General features: G+C 34.0%; 2 protein-coding genes across 3 annotated transcripts in view; one reads left to right on the top strand and one right to left on the bottom strand.

Annotated features, from left to right (window-relative positions):
* The window catches only part of LOC115881025 (integrin alpha-PS1-like), a 222,629-nt gene that overhangs the window by 173,108 nt on the left and 26,996 nt on the right, over positions 1-22,525 (top strand). Inside the window, exons 2-3 of one of the 2 annotated variants that reach the window (XM_030898378.1) lie at positions 9,327-9,454; positions 13,095-13,115. In XM_030898378.1, coding sequence (XP_030754238.1) covers positions 9,327-9,454; positions 13,095-13,115 — 149 coding nt within the window. The remainder of the gene's footprint in view (positions 1-9,326; positions 9,455-13,094; positions 13,116-22,525) is intronic. The other variant, XM_030898379.1, reaches the window with a different exon arrangement.
* Positions 110-4,611, bottom strand: LOC115881028 (protamine-like). The gene is made up of 3 exons (XM_030898385.1): positions 4,232-4,611; positions 751-954; positions 110-427 (listed from the first exon to the last, which is right to left on the bottom strand). Exons 1-3 carry the CDS (start codon positions 4,405-4,407, stop codon positions 211-213), a joined length of 597 nt encoding a protein of 198 aa, XP_030754245.1. The 5' UTR covers positions 4,408-4,611; the 3' UTR covers positions 110-210.

Raw genomic sequence — 22,525 nt, 5'->3', positions numbered from 1 at the left:
TAAAGGGAAAATATGTTTCTTTTATCGAGATCTACCGATCCTGAAAATATTTGCAATTATTTAAGACTCACCCTGTATAATATACTAACGATAAATAAAACACAAGTAGTAATGTCCAAAAATATCACATTTTATTCAACCGATCGCACATTTTCCAACATACATAAAAGAATACTCCAGCGCGGTCTCTTCTTGACGACGCGCCCCGCTCTACAGGCAGCCGCCATGGTGCTTCTTGCTGTGCCTGCGCCTGCTCCTATGCCTGCTGCGCCCGCGCTTTCCGCAGCGCCCGCGCGACCTGTGCCGCCTGCGCCCGCGCCTGCGCCCGTGCCGCCGGCCTCTCCTGCCCTTCCGGCCCCTCCGACCCTTCTGCATGCTGCACGCCTCATTGTAGAACTTCTGGCGCTCCTGTTTGTTCAACTTGCACCTGCGCAAGCGAAAAGTTGGAGTTAACACCTTTAAAAATACAGTCACCGGCACAAAAAACGGGCACCTTTGTCTTGTATTTTAAGTTTAATATACAGGGTGGTCCGAACTGTATTCCGGAAATTTCGTCAGCATATATTGCAAAAAAAATTAAGCTTTAAAATACATCACAATTTTAAGGTGCCCGTCTTTCGTACCGGTGAGTGTACATCAAACATTTTACACAAAAAACAACATATTATAGAAATGAAGTAAAAAGTGTGTTGGTAAAATAACAAAAAATTTTAAGAAATTTCATTGCAACTAAAACAGAACAACCCTTACCAGCATTTGGCACCTTCTATGGCGATCTTGCACTGAGGCCATCCGCAATGCTTTTTCCTAAAAACTCGTAGATAATTCAAGAAAGGATTGCGAGTCTTGGGTCCGGGCCGGGCACATCGTTTCTTCGATCTGGATCTCTTTCTGGACCTCCTTCTTCTGGATTTACCGCAGCGGCGACCACGTCTTCCGTGCTTTCTTCCATGTCTGGATAGAAAGAAAAACACTATGAAGAAATTTCTATATTTTTTTCAATAAACATCAAATTAATTACAATGAATAATTATCGATTTAGAGTATATAGGAACTGCTGATTAATACAAAGTTGGATTAATACTGTGTTAATTCATGAAAATACTTTGACATGCTGTTTGTGGCTATACAATATGAACAAGAGGAAAAACTTTTTTTATTATTGACATGTAACAATACAAAAGCTTTTCCTCTTGTTGTTGAAAGACAATTCGGGGACGTACTGTATATTTGAAGTTTTTTTAAGAAGCATGGATATACATACAACCAAACTTATATGGAATCATTTTTTATTTCTAATTGCAAGAAAAAAAATTCGTATACAACTTTAAGATAAGGCTTTTTATTGTAAATACACATAATAATAAAGAAAAAAACGACTGCTGCGATTTATTTATTCATGAACTAACGTGTACACGCGACTTCGTTCACGTCGAATTGATCATTTGTAATGGTGATGATAAAGCAAAGCAAGCATTTCCATTAACATACAAACTGGATTAAATTTTCTCACATTTTTTTACTCAGTGGTCATATTTTATGAAACACCCTGTATAAATTTTTAAAAAATCTTAAAATATGTAAAACAACAAAATAAAGTATACGTGTTCCGAAAAACTCACCGGTTTTTGAATAAAAAAATATTATAATATTTGAGGGGTAGTTTCACCCCCTTAGAATTCGAGTTTCGAAAAATCCCTTCTAATCGAACCTCTACACCCTCCTACTACCTCTTTACGTCAAGCGCTTTAAGCAGGATCGTGATTAATCAATGACCAGATTTTTCGAAACACCCTGTATACATTGTTAAAAAATCTTAAAATATGTAAAAAAACAAAATAAAATATACGTGTTTAAGCGTTTTTTCGGAAACTTGATCGTTTTTTAAATAAAAAATATTGTAATATTTGGGGGGTGGTTTCGCCCCCTTGGAACTGGAATTTCGAAAAATCCCTTCTTATCGAACCTCTACACCCTAGAATCAACCTGTATGCCAAAATTGAGCTTCTTACGTTGAGTGGTTTGAGCAGGATCGTGATTAATCAGTGAGTCAGTCACTTAAGGATTTTATATATTAGTATAGATTTGTGTTTAATAGTAATTTTCATTCGACCCAAAAAAATGCCTTATGTTGGATAAACAGATGCACGAGGAGAATAATTATTATTCTCATTGAACAAGGAATGCCCCAAAGAGACGTAACAGAGATAGTAGGCGTTACCTATGGTGTTGTATCGAAAACATATGCAAGGTCCTTGAAACTAGCAACTCTCTCAAGAACAAGCCCAGAGAAAGTCGTCAAAGAGTCACAACTGAACAACAAGACCGCTTTGTGTGCCAAATTTCTAGAATAAATCCCAATGTTTCTCGTCCAGAGCTACAGAGACAACTCCTGGCAGCTATAGGTGTGAACGTTTTAATTGAAATAAAAAAAAAAGTTTCGTGCTCTAGGGTGTACAGTAAGAGAGTGTTACGGATCCCAAAATAACATTGACCTGCTAAATTGATGCCTTCAACATCAAAACTGGACAATTGAGAATTGGCAAAATGATCTTTTTCCGAATGAGACCAGAATTGGCCTAAGATCAGATGACCATCGAATTCGCGTTCTCAGAGCTCCACGAAGACGAGCGAGGCTGGGGAGGTATTATGCTGGGGGAGAAAAAAACTCCATTGTTACCACTTCAACAAACTTTAAGGGGTCGGAGGTATGTTGATTTAGTGCTAGAATCAATCGTTAGACTTTGGAGAGCTGCAATTGGGGATAATTTTAATTTCATGCACCATAATGCACCTCCCCATACCAGCAGAGTGGCTAGAGAATATCTTGAAATGGAAGGTGTTATAGTTTTGGACTGGCCTACATGTTCACCAGATCTAAACTCTACACTCACACTTGGGGTACCAGGTCAAAAAGAAGGGTTAGAGCTTGTCGAAACAATCCAGCAAATCTCGCACAGCTTATTGATGCAGAATTAGCAGAATGGGAAAACGTAACCCAAAGACAACGTTACAATTATCAATTTTCTTTTTGTTTTTGCTTTTTGACCATTAAAAAATACCATTGTTTTTATTTTGGGAACTTATTATTTATTTATTGCTATATGGATTATTCCTCATTCTTTGGTAAGGACTGAGTTTTATTCATAAACACAAAATGATCACACGTCTTAAAAATTATGAAAAATAATAGATGATTCCATATAAGTTTGGTTGTGTGTATATGTTTAATAAGTCCTCACGTAATCACATCTCTCCTACAAGAAACAAAAATATGTTACTAACAAATCAAATTAGAACTACCACCACTTACGAGAGTTTAAAAAATAGCGCCTTAAGAAAGTTTAAAACACTGCCAGACCTGAAAACGTTTAAAAAAGAATTAAAATTATCTCTTGTGTCAAGGTGTGATTATAGTGTAAAGAACTCCTTTGATAAGTAACTGTAAAGAATCTATAGCATACTACTTTATTTTTATTTTTAAATTTCTTTTGTATTACTTTAGTATGTACTATTATTTTTTTTATTGGATGTCGACGGTGTTCCACATTGTTATGCAATATTATTGAACTAAATGAATCTATCTATCTACCATCGTTGCTGGTATACAGGGTGCACCAGGCGTGCATTACATAAACATACTACAGAGTGTGCATTAGAAGTTTCTACACAACTACAATATCTGGATCGGAGATTTTTTGCACATTACTGTTTCACAACGAAACATATCGATTAAAAATTGGCACCGGGAGGCACGTATAGCCGCCCATACTAAAATATGTTAATATCTCGAAAACTGCGACTGACTGATTTTGATGTTATTACAAATTTTGTTGCAAATATTATTCCTAATCTTAATTTGAAAACCGCGTTTCGCTAGCTACTGTAATTTTGGAGTTACGATTTTTTAAAAATTTTAACCCCCTCCCACACCCCCTTACCAACCCCCCACCCCCACCAAAAACAAATGGCCCGATTCTCGGGTGCCACAGTATTTTTGTGCCAAATTTGGTTAAAATCGGTTCAGCGGTTTTTGAGTTATCGTGTTACAGACGGACAGACAGATAGACAAACTGGTTGATATAGTCTAGTTATTGTTGATTTAAAATAAATCTCTAAACGTTAAAAAATGTTAATAAAATGTTTTTCTTCAATAATTCTGTTTTGATATTTCGGTACTTAGCGTCTGTCTCTTACTCATGGTTTTCAATTAGGCAATCAGAAGGCTTACCTCCTGCTCCTTCGCCTGCTGCCCCTCCTGGACTTGCCGCATCCTCCTCTCCTGCTCCTGCTTCTGCTTCTTCTGCTTCTTCTGCTTCTCTTCCTGCCTCCTCGCCGGCTACCGCCGCCGCAGTAGGAGCTGATCGGGATCCGGTGACAGCCGGACCTCGACCGAGATCGGGCCATTGTAGCGCGCCCCCTTCTTCTTCTGGATACTCAAACGAAAATTTTGAACAACGACAACACGCCACTTACATTACATTACACGCACCACGCCTCGAAAGAAAAAAATCACCCGCAAATTTTGCTCGTTAGATTAGCATGTTTGCAATTTTGACAAGAATCGTTGCGTTCTGTTGAATCCGGATAGAAAAACTGTTATGGATACGTCAACGGGATGTTTTTGTTCGGGCATGGCTAGCTCGGCAGTTTGTTTGATTGTTTCGATGATTACCTGAGTGTCAACAGTTACGTTTGAAAGGAGTTTTGAACGATTTGTCATTGTCAAACTAGAAATTGAAATTTATAAAATAGCTATTTATGTAACAACATCCCATACAGCACGCCCAAATGAAATTACGTTTCTACAAGGGAGACACATGAGGAACAAAATATGTTAAAATGAACCTAAGTGTTCGTCTAGTTCTAACATATACATATGAGATACACGCAGGTTTATATTGATAGAATTGTGTGATACAGTGTTTACTAGTTGTATACCGTATGCACTCAAGATTCTAAAGAGTTTTTGTAACGTAACAAATAATTATTGTAATGATGAAATCTGACGTTGATACATGAGACATACAATGAATAAGTCATATGTATGTGTGATACTTCGTATCATAGTTGTGCCTATAGTACACACCTTGTAAAAATGTGACGTATACACATAATATAAATATCTATATAGACATTTTGTAATACTGTACTGTTGTGTCTACATTCTAGCATGAAATGAAGCGTAGATACACCGACCAAGTGTATCTTATGTGTCCTCTCTCCTTTCTCCTTTCAAGGGGTGGTATGTGTTAGCAGCTATTATTGTTTTATCATTCGGAAGCTCTATATAAATGTTCTGTTTGTGTGTAGTTTAAAAGAGATTTTAAGGTAAGCACAAGTTTTTAATTACCTTGTTACACCTTCCTAAGAGTATTATTAATACTATAGCAGCGACTCTTTCCTTACTCGATACCCAATTTACCAAATTTTGACTCCAATGAATGAAAACTCCAAATATTCTCGTATAATGATAAAGAGGTTAGCTCTGCAATATATTTTTTTTTAATTTGGAAATAATAAAAATCTAAATGGACCAGAGAAAGAAAGATTTAAACACGTCAAAGAACTTCTTACACTGATATTCGGTAAGTTATTGATGGATCAATATACAGATATGTTTAATATTCAATAATCAGTTTCATATAAAATTTAAGAGTGAGATTGTTAATCTGGAAATAAAATACAACAAATTCCAACAGAGTGCTCGTTGAATGAGTATGTTAACAAACCAACTGATTGGAGGGAAAAGAGGAGAAAAAAATGACTAAACGGGGTCCACCAAATCGTGGCGATATACCAGTGTTTACTATTTTAGTATGTTGTTATACAAGGTACTTATATTTTTAATACATTTTATACAAATTCTGTTCTTTTACAGTGTTTTCTTACTTCTGGTTTCTGCAGTGTAAATAATAATTATTATTGTGTTATTTGCGATATTGCGTTTCATGATATAAAGAAATATAAGAATTTTATCTTTTAACCACTTAATCCATTTTATGGAAGAAAAGTGGTACATTTAATACAAAACAAAAATGAAACAATTTTAAGACTACTTCTCTTGAACTTACGATCGAGATACTTTTGGAAAATACGAAGTTTTCGTTCTAAAAAGATATAATTGGTGCCATTGAATAAATATTTTTTAAAAAGAACGAAATGTTAGGCATCAAAACTTGTATTATTTCCTAAATTCGTTCATAAGAAGTAGTTTTATCTAGCTCAAGATGTATAGACGAAGCAAAATACATACTTATACACGCTGTAGTCACAACTGCAATGTGTAAACATAGTTTAAACGTAATACACAAGCACTGTGTATCCTATGGCACACTCTGTATCCCGTCCTTTGTGTATACGTAAATGCTATACTGTGGCTACATTGTGAGGCGGACGTTTAACCTCTGTGCATACGTGTTGAACTACAATGTGTAGGTGAACGTAGCATATTTACATCGGGGGAATTGTGTCACCCTGTGTCTACGTCTAATAATGTAAACACATCGTAAATGTGATTTGATGTGCTGTATGGGATGTAACAAGTTGTGAAATGAATGTGTTTTAAGCACGGGACGCAAAATTGTCCAACGATGCGAAAGCCGAGTTGGACAATGCGTCGAGTGCATAAAACACTCTTTTCGCAACGAATTTCATACAAGATTTTTTGTGAAAGCGGATAATTTAAGATTTTCATGCTATTATTATTTAATTTTAAACATTTTTCAAAATGTTCTGGTAATCGGTTTCTAAGGCATTGTTTAATGACAAAGCTCTGTCAGGTTCAAACGTCGCAGTATTTCCTACAAAGTTTTGTGAAAAAATGAGTGATAATGACGAGTCTTTGGATATTCAACAAGCTGCTGAAACTGCGCTATCCACGTTAGTGCCCGGGAAGTCGAAAAACTTGTACGAGACCACCTACAACAGCTTTGAAACCCGGGTCAAAGAAAAACATGTTGAGAATTTCACAGAAAAGGTATTGCTAGCCTATTTCCTGAAGTTATCCACTACCTTAAAGCCGTCATCTCTGTGGAGTATTAATAAAAATATTCGATGCTATCTCCGCACCATGATTTACCTGAACAGAATCGTAGATATTAGCAAATTCACAAACCTTATTGCATTTTTAAAAAGAAAAGCTTCCGGATACCAGGCAAAGAAATCAAAAGTATTTACAAAACTGGACGTAGAACGCTTTATGAAAGAAGCCGACGACAAAGAATTCCTGCTAGCTAAAGTTGTCTTAATCGTTGAAGTATTTGGAGCATGTAGGAGGGAAGAACTCACGTTTTTAACCGTAGATGCCATTAAAGATTGTCAGTCATTTATTAGTGTGAAGATTCCGAATACAAAAACTCATTTTCCAAGAGTGTTTACGATTACTGAGGGACCAATAGATGGTATCAATTTCTTACATTTATTTCGTAAGTACGCAAAACTTCGACAACTCAATGTGACACATCAGCGATTTTTCTTGACGTATCGAAAAAATCAATGCTGTACCCTGCCAGATGGAATCAATACAATTGTAGGTATGCCAAAAAAGATGGCGAAATTTCTTGGACTCTCCAACGCCATTGAATACACTGGTCATTGTTTCCGGCGCAGCCCTGCAACAATGCTGGCAGGTTCAGGAGCGGACATAACAGTAAAGCGACATGGAGGTTGGCGATCAAGCTCGGTTACATTGAAAATTCAATTGAACAGAAAACCGAAATAGCAAAAAGAATCATGGGACAGAAAGATACGCCAAATAAGAAATTAAAAGCAGTTCACGTAGAAGCAGAAGCTACCAGCATTGCCAGTACAAGAAATTTACTTATTCCGACTCCTACAACTTGCATTTCTTTTAGAAACGAAAAGTTGGATGTCTCTTGTATTCACTTTAATAATTTAAATAATTGTACCGTTAAGATTTATAATAAATAAATATTTTCATTGTTTCTAACGTTTCATTTTTTACTTTTAGGCACTAGTGCCTATACTCTGTTTTTTTTTCTCAGGTAAGATTTCGACAGACGATGACAGAAGAAAAGCAGATGACGTCCCATACCAATCTATTTATTTTACTAAAAAAAGTTTCTAATAATTTTTAAGTCATCTATGGATGGGTTTAAATATAAATCCGTCATGCGTCGTGTCTTCTTGTTTTTAACCAGTTTTATTGGTTTATTTAAAAAATGACAGATCGTATTTCAATTTTATTGGTTTGACGGAACGATGAACGATGAACGGACGCCGATGCGTATGAACTCGCCTTTAGATTTTTGTCATTTTTGACGCTTGTCAAAGTCTTGCCAAATTATAGGTTATAATTTTGTGTCAACTTTTGTTAAATACCCTGCGTTTTGGAAGATGATGCATTTGGATTCGTATTATTACGTGTGTTCTGTGTCTTTTGAAGTCAAGTGGAGGAAAAATCGAGTGAAAATTAACTGTAGACCCAGAGCACAGTTTATGGTTAATACTCGCTGCCCAGGCAGAAAGTCTTATACACCAATGAAGTTGCCATCGATAAAGTTTGTATACCATCTCGTCGTAGATAAGTGCCATCTCGTATATGGTAGAAGGATCAAACTAAAACATACTAAAAACTGGAGTAGCTGTAAAATATCGACATCACACGATAGGTAAATAATGGATTTTAGTACTGCAGAAAAATAATGTCAAAAGGTACTGGTTTAAAAAAATTAAGATTAAAGTTAATTAATCAACCTTTAAGGTATAAAATTTGGTAGGTGTTATTATTAATAAAATAGTTTGTTTTATTTACCTATGTTGTTTTATTTATTCCTGGAATATTACAAATTTGTATTTGGACATAAGTTATATTGATAAATATAATCATAAATGCGCGGGTAGTTTCATAAAGCTTGAAAGTAAAAAATAGTTCTTTTTTATATTTTTTTGGTATGGTTAGGGTTTGATAGGTTAACACATACCGTTTTTTTTAAATAAAATAACTCGATTACATTTTTTCAGTTTTATACAGTTTTTTTTCACAATATTTTGAAGTAATCACTTGTCATCTTGTCAATCAAATTTTAAATATTTCCTGCTATGCGTGGTCATCGTGAAACAAGAAGAAGAAGAAGATTTCCTGCTATGCGTTCCAGTTGTACCAACTTATTTCTTTGTAAAATAAAATAAACTACTTTGAAATTAAAATGACAGACACATCTATCACTGTCAAGGATCTTCTCGTTGGACAGACTATAAACAAGTTTTGTGTCACTTTTAGATACTAGTGCCTAAAAGAATGTCATTTCGAATCTCAAATAAATATAAAAAAAAGTATAATAATGTTTATTATTTTTTTGCAGGATTCTAGTTGGTGCTCCAAAAGGACAAAACTTACAACCGGGAACCAATCAATCGGGTGCTCTGTACAAGTGCCCAATCACCACAGCTGACAATGATTGTATCCAAGTGGAAACAGATGGTCACAGAAGTAAGTCAGAATGAATTAAAAATCTCTAATTTATTGGTATTTTTTTTTAAATCTCCTTTTTATCACAATAAATACTCAGATTTTTATTTAATTCTATATCATAATTCTATAGTAAAAGATCCTAAAGTTCTAGAAAAGCTTTCAGAATACCCATACATATTAAACCGAAATAATATCAGCTACTATATTTAAAACTAATACAAATAAATAAAACGTTTTAATTTAAAGTTTCTTATTCTGAAAGCTTCATGCTTTTTGGTCTAACGCTCTAAATACAAGCTACCTAGAGTTCTTGTACAAACACGAAAATAGTGTTAGACTAGACTAGTGATAGCTGATAACACTTTTAGATGATATTTATGTGTTCTTTTAGATAAATGTGTTAGATGTTAGATATTATTTTAATTATTTTCGTGTGATTTTTTTTAGTTGTCGGGGTTTTGAGTTTGAGTTAGGGTATGATATTATTTTATCTAAAAAAAAATCGTATATCACAACAGATCATTTTTGAATTATTATTTCTTGTCAGTATTATACAACTTTTTTGAATCTATTGTGTCCCCATTTCTTAAATTATAACTCATCGTACAGTCTCAGGGCTTTGATAAAAGTCAGTATTTGAGACGGTCTTACAGAGGTGGAAAAAAATAAAAATATAGAAACAAATGTATCTGTGACGTTTATTTCTTTTTATTTAGTGCCCCAAATTTACGGCTCGGATGATATTTTCTAAAATCATTAACGTATCCAGTATATTTTCGATCATTTCTCATAGGATGCGAGTTTCTCAAAAAACAAAATTTGATTTACTTGATATGGGCATATTTTTGAGTAGAGAGATAACAGGGAAAATCAAAATGAATATACTCTTTTTTCTTACATTGGATGATACATACAGTTTATACATTATACAGGGTGGCCCATCGAAAACGTTCCGCAAGGCATAACGGCCAGGGTATTTTTTTCCAAAAATTCAAAAACACGTCAATTTTGTTTGTGAGGGGGACAACTTTTGCCCCAAAAATGATTGCAAAATCTTCAACCCTCTAAGAGGGGGTGTCATCCACCAACTTTTTTCAAATGGGAAGGGGAGTCAAGTGGCGCCGCAATGAAAAGAGCTTTCTATTCTCTCATTGAGAAATTTTAAAAGTTTATTTAAACATTTATCAGAGTAAAAGATAAGGATAAATTCCTTCGACCAATTTGAGGTTTATTATTATTTTTTCTAGATGATTATGCATTTTTTCACTTGCAATAAGGTTGAACGATCAGGTGCGGTAGTTGCTAGATAGCCGTTCTGTGACTTGTGTGTTGAAGTTCTTCTCAATATCGTTAAACTGACCCACAATAGAATTTCCACAAATACCAGCCAACACGTTCAATTTCTGAGGGTTTTGTGTGTGCACCTCGTGAAAAACCCTGGAGTTGTCCTCAGCCCAGTACCGACAGTTGTGCCGATTAACTGTACCGTTCAGAAAGAAAGTACACTCATCCGAAAAACACACATTAAATAGGAAGTTATTATCATTCACCACTCGTTCACTCATAGTTTCACAAAATTGCAAGCGACGATCAAAATCGTCTTCGTTGAGTTCTACCAACTGAAATTTGTACGGGTGGAACTTGTGTTTTTTTAATATCCTTTGGAAACTTGTACGATTCACGCCGGTCTCATTGGCTAATTTTCTTGTACTCAGCGTACTATCCATGGCAGCTTGGCCCAAAAAGCCGTCTAGAAATAATAAGAAAAAACTGCAAATTGGTCGAAGGAATTTATCCTTATCATTTACTCTGATAAATGTTTAAATAAACTTTTCAAATTTCAATCCTTTATATTTCCTCAATGACTCGACCGATTTTCAAAAACGAAGCGGGAAAGTATAGAGAATAGAAAACCCTTTTCATTGCGGTACCATTTGACCTCCCTTCCCATTTGAAAAAAATTGGGGGATGACACCCCCGCTTAGAGGGTTGAAGATTTTGCAATCATTTTTGGGGCAAAAGTTGTCCCTCTCACAACAAAATCGACGTGTTTTTGGATTTTTTGAAAAAAAATGATCCTGGCCGTTATGCCTTGCAGAACGTTTTCGATTGGCCACCCTGTATAAATTAGATCATTACATATTATCTACATATTTCCTTTAACAGTCTCTGGTTGAAAAATCGACCACCACCCCTCACTCCCTTATTTGTTAACTTTTTGAAGAATTTTATTAAGCATATAGGTACATATATGCTCTCTTTGTGCTAGTGTATACAGGGTGTTTCAAAACAAATGCGAAAAACTTTAGGGGGTGATTCGTTGTTCAAAATAAAGGGTAGTTTGCTTTATAAACGTTGGGTGAAAATTCAACCATTAGGGAGATATCGCGGTACAAAGATGGCGGAAAATTAATGTTTTTATTTTTTATCTTGAAAACGAAAAGAGATAGACTAATGAAATTTTATGGAAGCATTACTGTTATGAAAACACACTTTCTGGTAATTTTTTCACTTTTTTAAAATGAGTGGAAGGGGTTAAAATAAACTACCGCTTTGTTGTTAACAACTTTTGCCCCCCCCAAAAATGATCAAAATGCAAAACCCTAATTTGGATAGTTTCATGTTTAGAAACTTTTTATATCTTGTGTTTTTTGATAAAATTCAACGATTTGAAATTAAAAAATAAAATGTTTCTATTCTCTCATTGAGAAAAAAAAAATTTTTTTTTAAGAATCTAGTGATAATAACGATAATAATAAATCATCTAGATAATAACGTATTTAGTATAATGTCAAATAAAATAATATTAGGAACATCCTAAAGCAACAGCGGCCGACTAGATTTTTCTTCTTATTAGTGGCAATTGGACAATATGGATATTTTTTTGTATGGCGTATGACGTCACAGCATTACATGTCCTGACATGTAATGCTTTACATTTTATTTTTTAATTTCAAATCGGTGAGTTTTATCAAAAAAATACAAGAGATAAAAAAGTTTCTAAACAAACTAAACTATCCAAATTAATTTTTTTGCATGTGTTTGATAAGATTTTTCTTTAAATTTCGTTAACAAGAATGATAGGGGTAGTTTATTTCAACCCCTTCCACTCATTTTAAAAAAGTGAAAAAATTACCAGAAAGTGTGTTTTCATAACAGTAATGGCTTCCATAAAATTTTATTAGTCTATCTCTTTTCGTTTTCAAGATAAAAAATAAAAACATTATTTTTCCGCCATCTTTGTACTGCGATATCTCCCTAATGGTTGACTTTTGACCCAACGTTTATGAAGCAAACTACCCTTTATTTTGAACAAGGAATCGCCCCTGAAGTTTTTCGCATTTGTTTTGAAACACCCTGTATATTTTTGAAGTCACTTTGATCAAACTAGTACAAAATAATTAGTACTGCCCTTTAAAGGGTTAAAATATAATACTGGCAGGACAATAATATGGAATCATCTGTTTTTTTTTTAAATTTATTTATGCTTGATTGATGTTGAGGAATGTTCGTGTTAGATAGATAATAAAAATAAATATAGATCATTTTTTTTCAGTAGCTTTAATTTAATTTTTTTATCCCTGTCAATCAACTCGGGGTAAATGTACCATTTTTAACATTAACCTTTTTTGTTTTTTTCCCGGGGTACAATTTGCAGAGCCCAACGGAAGGTATATATGTAAGTGGTGGTCTCGATACCATAGAATATAATCATGGTGGTACCATGTATCATGGTACCTCGTCCCTCTTGGTAAAGGCATGAGTAATTTTGCTAATTTTTTGACTAGTTCGCATGTAAATACCAGACTTTGTGCATGGCTAATGGCTCATTGTAGATATCTATCAGCATTATATTGTATATTATTAGAAAATTAGATTTTTTTAATTTTAAAGTACAATAAAATTAAATTAGGTTCAAGCGGTAGGTGGTTCTTGAGTACTAACATAGAAAATCTCTTAAGAAGCGGGGCTGGGTATTCACGGGTAATTTTGTGTAAGATGACTGTGCAAGAATCGGAAATTCTTGTTATTTAATTTAATAGAATGATTCAAAGTTTCTTATTTGCATTTCACGGATTATAGGTACAAGCATTTAATGTTATCGATTCATATGTATCTACATTTATGAAACTGATTGATATTTGAAAAAAAATGTGTGTACACTATGTGAAACTTCTTACTAAAGGCGGTCACAGACTGGCGTGAACTTCATTCATGCTTGTGCGTTGATATTCGCTAGTGTGTGGTTAAAATTTGACACACCTGTGCGTCGCACAAGTTTTCTGTTCAGAATTGAATTCATCAACGCGCAAACATCAACGTACATACATGTATATCGGTGTGTGGACGAAATTTCTTCTTAGTTTATTTTTAGATCCAGTGTCTCGCCCAAATTTTTAAGATTTGTATCAATCGTGCTATTTCCTTCCAAATGTCTGATTTAAGAAACTATTGAAATGATTTTATTAAGGAGTTTATTGAACTTTATAAAAGTTTCCCGTGTTTGTGGAAAACTAAATGTAAAGAATATACGAATAGAACAAAAAAAGATGCAGCGTACGTCATTACTGAAAAAACTACAAGAGGTTGAACCAACCTCAACAAAAAAAAGCGTTAGGGTTAAAATAAATAATATTCGTGGAAGCTTCCGAAGAGAAATTAAAAAAACCGAAGAATCAAAACGTTCAGGAGCAGGAACAGATGAAATATACGTTACGCACCTATGGTATTACGATTTACTCTTATTTTGCAAAGATCAAGAAGTTCCTCGAATATCAGTCAGCAACATTGACGATCAAGAAACCTTTACCCATTGGGTACGTGTTTGATGATGTTTTTTAAATTTGCTTCTCTTTTTTTAATAATGCATGCATACGCCACTGATAAATATAGAAAATCGTCTTCACACATCGTTCACAATCAAACTGTATGTTTGACACTCAATCATACACTTATGACATTCGTGTATGACACACATCCATGCCAGTGTGTGACGGCCTTAACAGCTATTAAATTGAAGGATTTGAAGGACATGTTTGAAAAAGTGTAGTTTGAACATCTGGCTCTTTGATATAGTCTTTTACTATGTTTCTTGAACAGCATGCGGCCCTCTGGCTGTGCCGATAATTGTTGTAAGCATATTGTCAGCATCGGAAGAAGATCTTATATTTTTTATTAATTTAGTCTACTAATAAAAATATAGGATCTTCTTTCAATGCGCAGTAGGGAACGCAACGTTTACTGGCAGTCATACGGGCCGCATGCTGTTCTAGAGAGCAAAGTAAAAAAGCGTCTTCACACATCGTTCACAATCAAACTGTATGTTTGACACTCAATCATACACGTATGACATTCGTGTATGACACAAATCCACGCCAGTGTGTGGTGGCCTTTAACAGCTATTAAATCAGTGGATTTGAAGGACATGTTTGAAAAAGTGTAGTTTGAACATCTGGCTCTTTTGATATATCTTTTACTATGTTTTTTATATGCGGCCCGTCTGGTTGTCGATAATTCTTGTAGCCACACTACTGCGCATCGGAAGAAGATCTTATAGTTTTTATTAATTTAGTCTACTAATAAAAATATAGGATCTTCTTTCAATGCGCAGTAGGGAACACAACGTTTACTGGCAGTCATACGGGCCGCATGCTGTTCTAGAGAGCAAAGTAAAAAAGCGTCTTTACACATCGTTCACAATCAAACTGTATGTTTGACACTCAATCATACACGTATGACATTCGTGTATGACACAAATCCACGCCAGTGTGTGGTGGCCTTAACAGCTATTAAATTGAAGGATTTGAAGGACATGTTTGAAAAAGTGTAGTTTGAACATCTGGCTCTTTGATATATCTTTTACTATGCTCTCTGGAACAGCATGCGGCCCCTCTGGCTGTCGATACCCGTTGCGTTCACTACTGCGCATCGGAAGTAGATCTTATATTTTTATTAATTTAGTCTACTAATAAAAATATAGGATTCTTTCAATTTACTGGCAGTCATACGGGCCGCATGCTGTTCTAGAGAGCAAAGTAAAAGATATATCAAAGGGTCAGACGTCTTAAAATACTTGTTTTTCCGACGTTGCTAGCTCTCGTACTATAATATTTAGCTTATAAAAATAAAATAATCAACTTTTGATTTCTAACCACGATAATTTCTCTTGACTGAAGATAATCAAATGCCAAAATGACATTTCTCGCAAATTTTGAAGTATAATTAGTGGAAAAGTTAAAAGCATAGATAAATGCAACAAGTTTAGATTGGAAAGCCCCTAAAAATTTTGGGTCGCGAAATTATTTTGGGTCGCGACCGTTATACGCGATCTGGCGCTGCTATAGCGGTCGCTAAGAACAACGGCAAACAAAAACAGAAATAATTCTCTCTTGTCAAAGTCAGAATCTTCAAAATTCATAATAATCTTTCAAAATCTAAACCGCTCTTATTAAAGAAATTCCGAAAAGTGTTTATAGCGTCCATTTTCAAAGTAATTATTGCTATCTTATGAATTTAATTCAAGTTTTATTTACTCCAACTGGTGATAATTGTGAAAAAGTGGCATTAAAAACTTAAAAAGCTGTGCTGTGAACTGTAAACTGCAAAAACCATCGTGGATCGTGGCATAACGTTGGTTTCCAAAGTTTGATAGGTATTTCATACATGCGTCCTTATATAAAATAAAGTTTCTTGTATGCAACCCACTGTGTTTTATTTATAAAATTAAACGAAAATAATAATAAATTTGAATAAACAATATTTGGCGATATAATTCCGGAAAAAGCCGAACAGCTCCGAAATTTTCATAAGTTTTGGGTCGCGACCGTTGCAAGAATAGCGCCAAATAGTGTTTACATTGTCCTTATGGGCACTTTCCAATCTAAACTTGTTTCATTTATCTATGGTTAAAAGTTTGATAATTCAACTAAACTTTATACTTAAAAATTTATGAAATAATCATCTTACACAGAACTCCTTTAGAATACCTAAGCTCTTCCCTGGTTTTCCTTTTTTAAAACTCTTTCTTCTATTTCTCTATTCTTAATTATAATTCTCGTCGATGGTATAACATAAAAATACACAAAAAAACAATATAATATTAATTAACATAACTAAATTTACAAGTACTACTACTTTTTAATATAGACATTTTACATTTATCTACTTCAGTAATCAAACATTAATTATTATATCAAAATAACATCGTTATTTATAAACAAATATAACTTTTTCTTTAACAAATAACTAAATAAACTGGTTTAGAGGGAATTAACTTATTTTAGAGTTCTTAACAATAATAAAATAAAATAAATGAATTAATAGTATCGGGGATGTATTTTTGCAGAGATTTTTTTAATTTAATTTATTTAATCTGTATAATTTTCTTCTTTGGGTCCCTCTAAACTGATCTTCTCTATGTACTTGATATATTTGAATAGTTTTTCTCAGTTATCTTATTGTTAAATACAATAAAAAACAAGTCAAAATGAGTGTGAAATATGATTATCATAAAAAAAGTCCTATGGGTATGATTTCTACTAGTAGAGGGCGCCACCTACGTATTTTTTAACTGGTTTGAAGGGTAATAACTTTTCGTCCGTACCTGTATAAAACTACAGAGTAAAAAAATATACATTTACGACGTTTTTTACGTAAAAAAAGGTCTCTTGGTAAAAATGGCTATGAGTAATGGTTTTCGAGATATTTTGAATCGAAATTATCAATACCTGTCATCATTGACATAAATTAAACATGTTGATGAAGTAGTTGTTAGACTAACATCATAAATTTGAAAAGTTTTTGTGCAAAAAGTTCAATCTTCTTCTTAAAGTGACTATCCTCTTTGTATGTTGGCTATCACATTGGTCCATATTACTTTGTTCACTGCCGTTCTGAGCAAAGCTGTTGACGTCATTCCGGTCCATGTTCATAGATTTCGCAGACACGATATTCGTCTGCGTCCCGCTGATCTTCTGCCTTCTATTTTCACCTGCAGTATGAGTTGGAGTAGGCGGTATTTCTCGTTCTGCGTCATGTGTCCGAAGTATTCCAGTTTTCTGCGTTTGACATTCACCAGAAACTCCAAGTCCTTGTTGATGCGGTGTAGTACTGTCTCATTTGACACGCGATGCACCCACGAAATCCTAAGCATGCGCCGAAATCCTAAGCATGCACACGCTTGCATGATGCGTCGGTAAGGGTCCATGCCTCTGTTCCATACAGAAGGGTTGAGAGCACGTAGCATCTCAGGATTCTGATTCTAGTGCGGACGTTGAGGGACAGGTTGCATAGTATATTTCGCATTTTGTTAAATGTCCCTCTCGCGATTTCGATTCGGTGTTTTATTTCGCGCGAGTGGTCCCAGTCTTTAGTCAGGGTGCAGCCCAGGTATGCAACTGTCTCGGGCGCTGGGAGAACGATGTTGTTAGCAGTGAACTGAAAGTTGTTGATGTAGTTCTTGCTAATGATCAGCGTTTGAGTTTTCTTGCAGTTCATCTTCATTCCGTATCTGCTCTATGTATTCGCCACACGATCTATAAGCCTTTGGAGACCTTCAGCGGTATCGGCCAACAGAACGGTATCATCTGCATATCTCAAATTGTTTATTATTTCTCAGTTTATTACCAGCCCATCCTCTGTGCCATCCAGTGCCTCTCTAAATAGATGTTCCGAGTACACATTGAATGGCAGAGGCGATAATATACAGCCCGTTCTCGATTCGAACCACGGCCTTTTGTTGACGATAAAGTTTTGCTATTATCTCTGTATCTCTATCGTCTATTCCTGATTCCTGTAAAATCGAGATGAGTTTGTCATGCTGGACTCTATCAAAGGCCTTTTCGAAGTCTATGAAGCAAACAAAGACATCTACATTGACGTCGCGTACTCATTGGATTAGGACTTGCATTGAAAACAGAGCCTCTCTGGTGCCCAATCCCTTTCTGAAGCCGAACTGAGTTTCACCTACGTTTTCATCGAGCTTCCTATATATACGTGTTTGGATGATATTAAGAAGGATTTTTAGGACGTGACTCATCAAACCGATTATCCTGTGATCAGAGCATTTGATCGCATTTGGCAAGCGGTATAAATGTTGATAGCAGCCAGTCGTTTGGGATTGGGCCACGTGTATAAATTTTGTTGAATAGGGTGGTCAGTAGTTGAACTTGTTCCGAGTCCAGCAGTTTAAGAACTTCTCCGTGTATCTGATCCGGTCCGGAAGTCTTGTTGTTTTTCAGACGTTTGATAGCTGCCTCCACTTCTTCCTGTGTAATGGTGGGCCCTATATTGCCAGTCCCTGCAGTTATGTCGTCGCTATTTTCGTTTCCGAAGAGCTCCTCCATGTACTGCCTCCATCTTGAGAGTTTTTTATCTGTTTCTGTAATGATGCCATTGTCCGTGTCTAGGATTAAAAAGTTCAATAAAAACCGTTTTATCATCATTTCATTTCAAAGTGTATCATTTCAGTCAAATAATTATCTACTCAATATGTTTATTTTTTGTCAATAATGACATGTATTGACTATTTCCATTTTAAATATCTTGAGAACGGTTGCTCGTAGCGATTTTTATCAAGAGCCATTTTTTACGTAAAAAATCACGGAAATGGATATTTTTTCACCCAGTAGTTTTATACAGGTACGGACGAAAAGTGATTACTTTTCAAAGCGATTAAAACACATGTAGATGGCGCCCCCTACAAATAGGAGTCATATTGACATCAAAATCAATTTTACCATGTCAAAAAACTTCCAGACACATATTTTCATCCAAATATTGACGTTACTTCAGGATTTATTTGGAAAAAATCGAAATAAAATTCAAACTTCTACACCCTGAATCTCCGAAACTAATCAATACAATTGAGCATTTTAGGCATATGAACTTTTTTACTTACTTTTATCTGCAGAATATGCCGCCCAAGTTTCCGGAATACAGTTCGGACCACCCTGTATAATATTGGAAATATAGCCAGTTATAATATATCCTCTTGATCTACAACCAAGATACAGAGTGGTTAAAAGTGCAGTGAATTTTTTCGAGAAAAGGATGATGGTACGGCTGTTCTCGACTTATATCACTATTGTTTTATATTTTAAATGGTTTTTAAACAAATACAACAGATAACTGAGATTAATTATACAATTATTATTTAACAAAATATTTATAATTAAGTGGAAAACTAAACAGAAATTAAAAATTATTGTTTAACCAAACGCCAATAACAACGCTGTAGAATGTTGGGTTTCCATTTGATAGCAGCTTCTTTGACATAAACATATATTAAAAACAATAACAATTGGATTATTAACGTTTATTATTAACTGGGTTTAACAAATTTAATCAAAATACAGAGACCACGACGAAATAAAGCTATATTTTTTGAGTTTTTTTTCCAAAATAAAACTCGAAAAAATTGCGCTTGCTTTTATTTCTTTTATTTTCCAGCCATTTGTGTGATGATAAAACTCCGTTTCCCCCCTTTTGACAGTTTGACAATTATTAATCTCTTCCAGCTTGTGTTTTATCAGTAATTTTGTATTTGATCCTGTTTTGCACCACGTTCACTGCATCGTTTCCCACCTAATTCACGTTTTTAGACAGTATTTTATCGATTTCAGCTACGTTTTTTTATAATTTGTCTATCGATTTGTCTTAGTCCTAAGTTGTACATAAGCAGAGCATTGTCGAAATGTATATAGGCAAAGCAAGAAATGCACAAAAAGTGTTTTTTTTTACCGAATAATTTTTCAAAAATCGAATTGTCCACTTGAAGCAACCTAAAGAATTCTAAGTTTATTGCAAAATAATACTAAAAGTCTTGGTGAAAAAAATGGCGTCATAGTGGCCTTTGAAATTGCAATAGATGTTTGTTTCTGTCGATACAAACCAATTTTCAAAAAATAACTTTAACTATGATAATTTTAACTTCAATTCATTTAAATATTGATATTTCACAATTTTTTTTCTCTACAAACGATTTCCTCCCTATACAGAAATTATCAACGAAGATTATTTCAAAGACCACCATGACATTATTTTTTTTTTTACTGTATTTGTAAATATACTCAGATGCAAAAAACCGCAACGGAGAAATTTTTGGTCAAATTTGATCAAAAATTGACTTTTTATCCAAAAAACAAAATGCTCAGGAGATATAAAAAAAATAAATCATGAAAATAGGGCCAAAAATAACAAAAATATAACTTATTTGAATTTGACCAAAAATTTCTCTGTTGCATTTTTTTGCATCTCAGTGTATTTTTTTAGAAACTCGCGATTAAAAAGAATACGTGGAATAATGTACCATACGATCGAAAAAAAAAACGGCGTCAAAGAAGGCTGTGGAATGACAATCGATATTTTCGGCGAGGTCAAGCCCTCGACGTTATTTACTAGGCCCGTACACTTTTATTTTCTAATGGCGTTTACTGCCTTTATTAATGTTAATTTTTGTCAAGTTTTATGACAATTTTTATAGTAAATAATATCTAGAGTTTAACCTTACCAAAATTATCATCGATTGTCATTTCCCGGCCGTTTTTGACGCCGTTTTTTTTCTCGATCTTACGGTATTTAGTCAACTATGTAATAAACTAGTAGAGAACTTGATTTTCCAGAAAAAAAAAAACACTTTTAACAGGCACCTATGATTTCGTAATTGTAGTATACTTTTTGCCACTTTTTTTTCTAATTTTTAGGATATTGTTTACTTTTTTGTATATATTTTTATTAGTTCAAGCCCAGAAAGAATCAGAACAAGTACTGGGGAATATCCTTGCAGAACATTTTCAGTATTATACGATATTCTCATTACAACGAATGGACCAAATAAGCAAAAATATACAAAAGTATACACTGTGGTTCTAAAATATCCATAGTATCATAATATTTATACCGTAATATACTGGGTGTGTCTCAAAAGTGGCTCACTCCTACAACTTTTTTTATTTTGTTAGATAAAGAACGAGATTTGGTATATTAGTATATGACATAAATTAGGATTGATTGACGTATACAACTGTTTTCGGTCACTTCCTGTTTCACCGGAAATAACTGCAACTTTTAGTTTTTAAATTAGACCCCCGGTATATTTTTACTTTATTCGATAGAAAATGACACACTGAATATAATGACATATCATATGACAATTTTGACATTTTTGCATATGGTTTATGTGAAATTATAACTTGCGGTTCGTAACGAAAATTTAACTCGAAATACCAAGTGTGTGGTACCAAATTATTGGTACCAAATATGCTAAAGTGCCACAATCGTTCCATTTGAAAAAAAATGAAATATGATTAAAAATACGATTTGGGCATCTTTTAACCGGCCGGAACAATACACGAAAAACATTAGACGATCTAATTTATTTTTCAAAGGCTCCTTGATTAAAAATTAGTGTTTTTAACACAGCCTTGAAATTTAAAATACAATTTTTTTAAGCGTTAATGTCAAAAGTTGACATATGAGATGTCATTCTATTCAGATTGTCATTTTGTATCAAATAAAGAAAAATATACTGAGGAGCCATTTAAAAATGAAAATCTATAGTCATTTTTGGTGAAACAGGAAGTGACCGAAAACAATCGAATACACCAATCAATCCTAATTTATGTCATATACTAGAATACAAAATCTCGTTTTTTTATCTGAAAAAATAAAAAAGTTATAGGGGTGAGCCACTTTTGAGAAGCACCCGGTATACGGATGGTATAGAGGGAAGTGGATATATTCCTCCTTAATTTGACGACTAACACAAGTTATAAATTTAAAAACATCCATGTTACATGTTGATTCAAAATTGTTTTAAAGTTTAATGATTTGTTAAGCAATTTTTATATCAGATGTTAAAATTGTGTAAAAATATCTCAAATATAGTAATTGTGATTCTTTCTGGACAATTTAAAGTTTTATATTCATGTCACATTTTTATAAATATTTTTTCATAATATTGTTTTTAAATGTTGTATAGTAACATATTTTCCATGTTAAACAATATCCTGATTTTCTTTTTGCATACTACTAACATATTCAATTAGTAAAACTTTGAATAAAATTTTAAAACTTTATAAAAATAACAAT

The sequence above is a fragment of the Sitophilus oryzae genome, unplaced genomic scaffold, assembly GCF_002938485.1.
Source record: "Sitophilus oryzae breed Bouriz unplaced genomic scaffold, Soryzae_2.0 scaffold_1693_pilon_pilon, whole genome shotgun sequence".
In the NCBI taxonomy this organism is placed as follows: domain Eukaryota; kingdom Metazoa; phylum Arthropoda; class Insecta; order Coleoptera; family Curculionidae; genus Sitophilus; species Sitophilus oryzae.
Note: the sequence above shows the minus strand (reverse complement) of the source record. Positions and strands in the feature narration are given on the sequence as shown.